Source organism: Engraulis encrasicolus, chromosome 24 (genome assembly GCF_034702125.1).
Source record: "Engraulis encrasicolus isolate BLACKSEA-1 chromosome 24, IST_EnEncr_1.0, whole genome shotgun sequence".
NCBI classification, from domain to species: domain Eukaryota; kingdom Metazoa; phylum Chordata; class Actinopteri; order Clupeiformes; family Engraulidae; genus Engraulis; species Engraulis encrasicolus.
Window position 1 is genome coordinate 22,044,047 of NC_085880.1, and position 8,619 is coordinate 22,052,665.

Here is an 8,619-nt window from a genome sequence, read left to right on the forward strand (position 1 = left end):
CCACACACACACACACACACACACACACACATACATATACACACACACACACACACACACTTAGCCATGATATGAGAACAATAATTTTCATGTTTTCTACAGACCAGCACTGGCTGCTCCAAAAGCATTGGGGAGTCTGGCCTTTCTCACACTGAAATAATGTCTATAGGCAATCAAATGATGCAACAGGTGGCAAAAAACGCTGACCATCATATAACGCTGACCAATCAGCCAATATCTCTTGGCCATTTGTGAATTTATCACGTAAGCTATGGCACAGCGCTGGGTAGGAAGGCAAGGATAGCTTATGGAAATGGAGTTTTAAAGGGGCAAACCGCACCTTGGTGAACTGCATTTAAAATATCAAGCATTTATCTACACGATTTTGATGTATTGCAACCAATGCGTAATGCAATTTCTTAGATCGTTTTATTTACTGGCTGCAAGTGCTACAAAAAGGTCTTCGGACGTAGGATTAATCCTCTCCGGTTTGAATCCCAGTCAGGGGGCGTTTTCGGTCCATTTTTCCTGGACTGAATTTTTCCCCTCCTCAGCATCAGTAGCACAGAGACAGCCTCCGATGACTGTACAGCGGACCTGGCTGTAGTTTTCGTTTTTGAAAAAAGAGAGACAGAAAGAGAAGAGGTACGTACAAGGACAACGATTGCGAACAAAATACATGACGTCCTTTGGGACTTTTTGAGTGGGAAGATCGGTCCTCAGTTGATTCTGATAACGGCAACAAACCAGGTAAAAATCCGAAGCATTTTTCGGACGCGTAGGTTTTTTGCCGTGGAAGGCATACGGGCAGCCCCGCTTCGTGCCTGTAAAAATTACACTGTACATTCAGTGTATTGAAAACAAAATGGGGGTTGAGCAGTGATAGGGGAGGAGCGGACGTAAAAAACGAAGTGGGGCTCGATGTCTTCGACCTTTCGCTTTGGAAAGCAAAGGAGACGCTTACAGTGTGGGCGAAAGCGGCGGTGTCAGGGAGGCCTTACATTTCATAGGTGTGCAGAATCGTCTTTTCGGTGTAGCCTAACATACGCAGCACAGGGCTCCTGAATAATTCACGTCGCTGCGAGTCTTGAGCTGGGTGCACATTCCGTTAACTATGTTCTGCACGTTTTTTTCGACACTCGGAAAATGCAAGCGCGTAAATCGAACGGAATGGTTCGATTTTGACGCACAGTCGTGCACGCTGCAGGGATCCCACTGTTTTTGAGATAAACACAGGAAAGCGTGACTACGTCTTTAAGTCATAGGGTATTGATAAGGTCGCTACGCGCAGGACTTCCATGGCGGTGTCACATCTTATTTGCTTGTTAGACGTGTTGCATGCCATGATTGCACAAACCGACTTGGAAGGTTATTACCGCAAAAAATCCAAAATGTCACAAGGGCATTCGGGGCCATTTTTTCAACAGTCGAAATGTGTGTGAACCTAATGGCCTTGTGGGGTTTGTGACAAGTAGGTTAATTCAGCCACGACACGGTGCTATTAAGGCCACTCTGACCTGTTTCCAATCAATGCAACATGGCAAAAAAACACCAAAAAAAAGCATTTGGATGCATTTTGTTTTATCAAAACATTTACTTAGATTTTATATTATTATTGTGGCAGTAATTAATTAATAAATACATATAATTAAAACACCACCAGTCAACTCCGCTTGCACTTAAATATAAGACAATTATCTGTTTACATTTTCATTGATGCTGAAGTATTGTCGAGGTAATCATTGAATTATGCACAATATCAGTGGTGTTATCATGTGTGTATGTCTTGCATTACTTCATTGTGGACTAATTGAGACAAAGTGCAAAGACAAAGTGTTTCATGTGATAGCATTCACAAATTAATTTGATTACATTCAGTAAACATTAACAAAGTGTTAAAAAGTGAGGGAGGGAGTTTATCACGAGATCACACACACACACGCACACACACACACACACGCACACACACACACACACACACACACACACACACACACACACACACACACGGCTGATCTAGCCATTTCGGGGCCCTAGACGAAATATAAACATGGGACCCTCTAAAGTCATTGCATAGACAATTCTGTGTTTTCATGCTTTGGTATTTTGTGTCCTATCTTTGATTACTTTACATAAGTGAAAATTTTGGATCAAGCCTACCTTTTTTTGTGTTTACCGTGACTGGTGTGACAGTTGGGGACCCCAATGACAGATTCAGGACAGATTTGGTCGGGCCCTATAGGCAATTGCCTAGGTTTGCCTAATGGAAAGTCCGCCTCTGCACACACACACACACACACACACACACACACACACACACACACACACACACACACACACACACACACACACACACACACAGAGAGAGAGAGGGCATGCACATTAGGCTACATCGATTTGTAAGCCTGTGTATGCCTTGTGCAGGCAAATATTTGTATTTTCTAGTAATAAAGTATTAGTCAGGGGGTGCTGTTGGACACCACAGCGTAGGCTACTATGAATGGGCAAGTTGCCCATGAAGATCCAGGTTCGAATCCAGCCTGAGGTCGAGTCCTGCTAACACTTTCCCTGCTCTCCGCCAGTACCTTCCTGTGGAGAATATTCACTGTCCTATCCCAAATTAAGGCAAAAAACATAGAAAACATAATAAATAAATGAATAAATTAATAAAAAAGCACAGTACACCTTAATTGCCGGGCAGGGTCTGCACCTGTGCTATATACGGCATCGTTATAGCTTGTGGAGGGCAACATAGTGAATGAATTAGTGAAGTTATTGATAGGTGCTTTTTTAGAAGTGCTTTTCGCCCTGTTATGAGTTGATGAGCCATTGAAGTGACTTTGGAAACATTTGGACAAAGCAGGAGGTGACGTTTGTTTATGTTTCTCCCTTTCTTTCTCTTTCTTCCTGTGCCAACTTTTGGACCCCCACCCCGCCTCTCTCTTTCTCCCCCAGCAGCTAAATCATGTCAGCCAGAGGTGGGAAGAAGAAGACCACTAAGTTGTCGCGCTCGGCGCGTGCGGGTGTCATATTCCCGGTGGGCCGCATGATGCGCTACCTGCGCACCAGCACGCACAAGTACCGCATCGGCATGGGCGCACCTGTGTACATGGCCGCCGTCATCGAGTACCTGGCAGGTAAGCTGTGGAGCCGTCACGCTCCCAAGGCATGGATTTACATTAAGCACCACATTTCAGCCACGCTTGACCGCTTTCATCAGGCCCACAACAATCAGTACACATTCAATGTGCTGATGACCCAATTCTGAACACCCACTCCCACACACACACCCCCCTCCTGGGCCTGGGACAACTGACCCTTTTGACCCTTTTGCCCTTGCTACATTTATTACATTCAGATCCATTCACATTCACATCCAGAGCTGTGCAAAGTAGAAGTAGAAGTGCTCTTACTGATGTAATTACAACTCTAGTACATGATATGACAGCGTTTACTACATGATATTACATAGTTTATACACCGTACATAGTTATTCCACTTCACCTAACGAGGCTACAGATACACTGTAAGAACACTTTTTCTTTTACTTCATAGAGCTCTGCTTTTATTCAAAGTGTATAATATACACACATATACATAACATAATCAGCAACACACAAACTACAGTGTACAGTATGCACACAGCCATAAGTTAGTTAGAGTCAATTAGAGTTAGAGTTAGTTCTGTTCTAAACTTACGAGGTAAAAAATGTTTTAACGGTTTAAAAAGGTTTCGTTACTCCATGGTGTTTAAGTTAGGACATAACAGTATACGGTAGCGGCAGATGTACCGTATGTCCAGGTCCAAACTGGTCAGAGTTTAGTAAACTGAACTTTGTTTTAACTGGGCGTCAGATACTGTATCTTTCAGACTTCATCTGAAGCATGCTTCAATATAAATGAGTTGAATGAGGAGAACATGCAAAGCATAGGGCTGTGGGCAGAATTATTAACTTAGCCGTGCCTTTGTGTGTGTGCGTGTCCTCACAGCTGAGATCCTGGAGTTAGCAGGCAATGCAGCACGGGACAACAAGAAGGGACGCATCACTCCCCGTCACATCAAGCTAGCCGTAGCCAACGACGAGGAGCTCAACCAGGTACCAGGGTTCACACGCACGCACGCACGCACGCACGCACACACACACACACACACACACACACACACAGACTGTAGGCCTTCTGATTGGTAGTCAAACTCTTCCTGCTCTATTCCAAGGATTGACTAAACTCCTCCTCCTCCTCTTCTCTCTTGTTCCTCCTCTCCCTTCTTCTCCTCCTTCTGCTTTTTCTCTACCACCTCTTCCTCCTCTTTCTTCCTCCTCCCTCTTCTTCCTCTACCTCCTCCTTCCTTCTCCTTCTTCTTCCTCCTCCTTCTCCTCCTCTTCCTCCTCCTCCTCCACAGCTCCTGCGTGCAGTGACCATCTCCAATGGCGGCGTGCTCCCCCGCATCCACCCGGAGCTGCTGTCCAAGAAGAGGGGGGGCCGCGTGAAGGTGGAGGCCGTCATCGTGGCCGAGAAGACCAGCCGGGGCAAGGGCATGAAGAGGCCCCCCGGCAAGAGGAACAAGGGCAAGCCTGGACGCAAGCCCAAGGTTGGCCATGCACACACACACGCACACACTGTATGTGTGCACACGCACATTCACACACGCACACACACACACACGCACACGTGTATATACTCAAATTGTACTACTCACACAGAGATGTATAACTGTGTGCATGTACACACGCTCATTAAGACACATGCATAGCACACACATTTACACCACACATGCACTTAACTTGCCGTATACCCTGGAATGAATTCACACTGACATGCGTCCTGGCCAGGAAAAAGTTTTTGTTGTAAAATGCAATATGAAAAGTCATTGTCCTAGAATATAGTAAATAATAACCATTGAGTTAATCTGTGTGCATTTGCGTGTGTGTGTGTGTGTGCGTGCGCGCGCGCCCGTGTGTGTGTTACCTCACCTGGACAGAAGGTTGCAGAAAACGACAAAGAGCCGAGCAGCAGCTCCCCCACAGATGACGGCCTGGGCGACGGATTCACCATCCTCTCCGCTAAGAGCCTCTTCCTCGGACAGAAGGTGTGTGTGTGTGTGTGTGTGTGTGTGTGTGTGTGTGTGTGTGTGTGTGTGTGTGAGAGAGAAAACAACTGTGGCTTGGGCAACAGGTTTACCATCCTCTTGGCCAAGAGCCTGGACTCTCTAACCGCAGAAATATACCAGCGGCGATCTGAGCGAGGCGAGCGATGGAAGTAATTGACTTTGTATTGAGTTGCGCGGCAAAAGCGATTCTGGAGACTAGAGCGATTTGCGCGACGAGCGCGACAGTTTGAAATTGAAATCTTTTCAACTTTCTATGACGCGGTTCGGCGACAAGCCGCGGCAGCCAATGACTGTATTGAGGTCAGTGACCATAGCCAATAGGAATGCTTGAATGCTTTGCCTTCTGCCTGTACGGACATACTCTAGTCTCCTCAATCGCTCGTATCGCTTGCTGCTGCACTCTGTCGCTTGAATCGCATCGCGCCTGGTCTATTCGCGCGGTTAGGGCGCTAGAAACTAGTAGAGGATACATGTGTGTGTGCACACTTCATGCTTAAACACCGCATTGCCTTGCGAAGTTAATGTCAATGTTGTTTCCTTCATTGCTCCCCTTTTCCCCTTTGTTTTTTCTAAACGTTTAGAAGTTTCAACGTAATGAGTTTGAAAATTGATGTGTATGTACAACAGCTTAGCCAAACAGACCACCACTGTGTACGAATCATATAATATCGTTTTTATCTGTATACTGTTGTTACTATTGAGCTTTAATGATACTACCGTATTTGGTCAACTATTTGCTAGGTGTCCCTGACAGAGAGTGAAATGGGAAAAATTGGCGCCATCAAAGTGGAGGGCATCATCAACCCCACCAATGCCGAAATTGATCTGAAAGATGGCTTTGGTAAGTGCACATTGAAGGGCTTGTTTTCCCCTACTCTTTACATTACATTGCATTACACTTACCAGATGCTAACTGAAAAAGCTTTACATTATATCACACTTAGCAGATTCTAACTGAAAAAAGCTTTACATTATATTACACCTAGACTCCTGAAGTACTTTTACATTACTGTAACATTACTTCACACGCTGTGTGTGTGTGTGTGTGTGTGCGTGTGCGTGCGTGTGTGTGTGTGTGTGTAGGTACAGCACTGGAGAAGGCTGGCGGAAGGGAATTTCTCGAGGCTGTCAAGGAGTTGAGGAAATCACAGGGCCCCCTGGAGGTTGGCACAGGTAATGGCACACAGGGCAGTAGAAGTAAGAAATACAGTATCTGCCCAAACAACTGTTCAAAGTGTGGTGCAAGTGGTTCAAAGCATGAAAAGAACAATTATCCAGACAACCATCACAGCGTTTCAAACTAACACAAGGTCTGTCTGGTGAGATGAAGACCTTGTTTGTATGGTGCGCAGCTATTTTTCTTGTTCCTTTCAGTGACACACAGGCCCACTTACTCTTTTCTGCCCTTTGATACAGATGGGATACCAGCAATCTACCTTAAGCCTGGCTCTCACCAGCCAATTTGTAGTTCTAGTGGGCCAACATGTTTTTTTTTAATCTCATACCTTTTACTTCTCGCTACAAGTAAATGCAAATGCAAATGTAAATAAGTACTAAACTGTGTGTGTGTGTGTCCAGTGGCGGTGAGCCAGGCGACGGGCATGGCGGCCCGCTTCGTGATCCACTGTAACGTGCCTCCGTGGGGCTCGGAGAAGTGCGAGGACCAGCTGGAGAAGACGGTCAAGAACTGCCTCTCCGCAGCCGAGGAGAAGAAACTCAAGTCCGTCGCCTTCCCTCCACTTCCAGCGGGCAGGTCGGTAACCCCATTTACACTATGGACCAAAGATAGTGCTCAAAAGTGAAGCTACTTGTGTGTGTGTGCGTACTGTACAGTATGTGTGTGTGAGAGAAAGAGCATTTTCAGCTTACTTGCGTCTATTTAAATTCGCTGTCTAAGTTTTCCTGTTGCCATATGTAAAGCCGCAATTCTGGGATTTTGGATGCTGTACATGAAATGCTAAATGCAAACAATTAACAGTTCTAGAAAAAAAAACGGAACCTGTTTGGTTAAGCTATCCAAGGGAGCACTGACATTTTGTAAACAAGACTACTGGCTATGGTGGGAGCTAGACAACTCTTCTTTTTTCATTTCTTGTATTACTTTCGGAAACCCATGACAGTTCAAGGTAACATGACTAAAAATATATCAATTTGGACACAACTATTTTAAATGATTTATTCTGTCCACATCCTGTCTTTAATTTGTACATCTCTGTCTCTTCTACCTCTCTCTCTCTCTGTCTCTCTTGTTCTCTCTCTCTATCTCTCTGACCTCTTTGTTCTCCTTCAATTATTTCTGTCTCTCTTCACGCTCTTGTTCCGTTGTAGTCTATCTCCGCCTCATCATTTCATCTCTGCTTAACCCCCCTATCTTTTTTCCGATCGCTGCAGAAACGGCTTCCCGAAGCAGACGGCCGCCCAGCTCATCTTGAAGGCTATCTCCAGTCACTTCGTCTCCAGCACGGCCACCTCCACACTGAAAAACATATACTTTGTGCTGTTTGACAGCGAGACCATCGGTATCTACCTGCAGGAGATGGCCAAGCTTGACGCCAAGTGAGAAAAAAAGAAAAGGCCCGCTACAGCAGCGCTTAATTCCTGCTTCTCTTTTATTTTCTCCTCTTTTTAATTTGTTGGTTTTTTTGTTTGTTTTGTTCTGATTTCTAAGCCGTGTGGCAGTTTTTACGGAGGCTTTGGCTAGAGGTCTCTGCAGCTGGCATTGTGTTTGATTGATGTGGTTTTTAAAAGTGGTTTTTAAAAGAGGGATAAAAAAAGAACCTTTTTTGACAATGTGTTTTGAATAAGGATATTTGTGAGTGTTGTACTGTTTGCCTTTATGTTACACTGTTTCCTCTCTTGTCAAATGATGCTCATATGTGTAGATCAGAGCCATCTAATAACAGAGTTGCGCAAACCGGGGACCAGGAAGTCGGTTGGTGATGTGATTTGCGTAGATTAAAATGTTTCTTAACAGTACACTTCTGTTCGTTGGAAACTAACACAGAACCATCACATACCAAACAAAGATTAAGTACAAACAAATTACATTACCTTTACCACATTTTCTGTGTTCTACCGCCACCTCCTGGAACTAAGTAACTTCTAATAGAACTAAAGTCAATGGGGATTTCCATGTTAACGCTCCGTGAGGCTCCATGAGAGCCGCCATTGCTGTGGAAAGATTGGTCCATAGAGGTCTATGGGAGTGGCGTAACTCTGATATTAGATGGCTCTGGTGTAGATTAGGTGAAACAGAACCAATCCCCCCCACCCCCCATCCCCCAACCTCACTCCACCATCCCTCTCCAACCCAGAACATTGACATTGTATCCCTAGATTATTTGACATTCCATGTACAAAGTTCATGTCTAGAGACCTGACGTTGTTTTGTTGTTTTTCTCATGTTTCTCCTCAGATGCTCTGTGTAGTTTCTGATAAAGTTAGTTTACTAAGAAAAAAAAGATTTCTCATACTGGTTTGAAATAAAATCTACAATTTTACACCATGTA

At 44.8% G+C, this 8,619-nt stretch overlaps 1 protein-coding gene across 5 annotated transcripts; it reads left to right on the forward strand.

Annotated features, from left to right (window-relative positions):
- Positions 1-460: 460 nt before the first annotated feature.
- LOC134441361 (core histone macro-H2A.2) lies at positions 461-7,991 on the forward strand. 5 transcript variants are annotated; one of them, XM_063191641.1, is made up of 9 exons: positions 461-750; positions 2,956-3,137; positions 3,991-4,097; positions 4,403-4,591; positions 4,985-5,089; positions 5,852-5,951; positions 6,194-6,283; positions 6,689-6,863; positions 7,502-7,991. In XM_063191641.1, the coding sequence occupies exons 2-9, from the start codon at positions 2,966-2,968 to the stop codon at positions 7,668-7,670; spliced, it is 1,107 nt and encodes a 368-aa protein (XP_063047711.1). In that variant the 5' UTR covers positions 461-750; positions 2,956-2,965; the 3' UTR covers positions 7,671-7,991. The 5 variants fall into 5 exon arrangements, with proteins under 5 accessions (XP_063047711.1, XP_063047707.1, XP_063047709.1 ...); XM_063191637.1 differs by having other exon boundaries at positions 465-750; positions 4,982-5,089; XM_063191639.1 differs by having other exon boundaries at positions 465-750; positions 2,959-3,137; positions 4,982-5,089.
- The last annotated feature ends 628 nt before the right edge of the window (positions 7,992-8,619 follow it).

What these genes read in the sequence shown, in the direction of transcription:
- LOC134441361 (XM_063191637.1), top strand. Translation starts at nt 2,966, where the DNA reads ATGTCAGCCAGAGGTGGGAAGAAGAAGACCACTAAGTTGTCGCGCTCG. An exon ending in TGATCTGAAAGATGGCTTTG is followed by an intron (nt 5,952 to 6,193) that starts GTAAGTGCACAT and finishes GTGTGTGTGTAG; the next exon opens with GTACAGCACTGGAGAAGGCT. An exon ending in CCCCCTGGAGGTTGGCACAG is followed by an intron (nt 6,284 to 6,688) that starts GTAATGGCACAC and finishes GTGTGTGTCCAG; the next exon opens with TGGCGGTGAGCCAGGCGACG.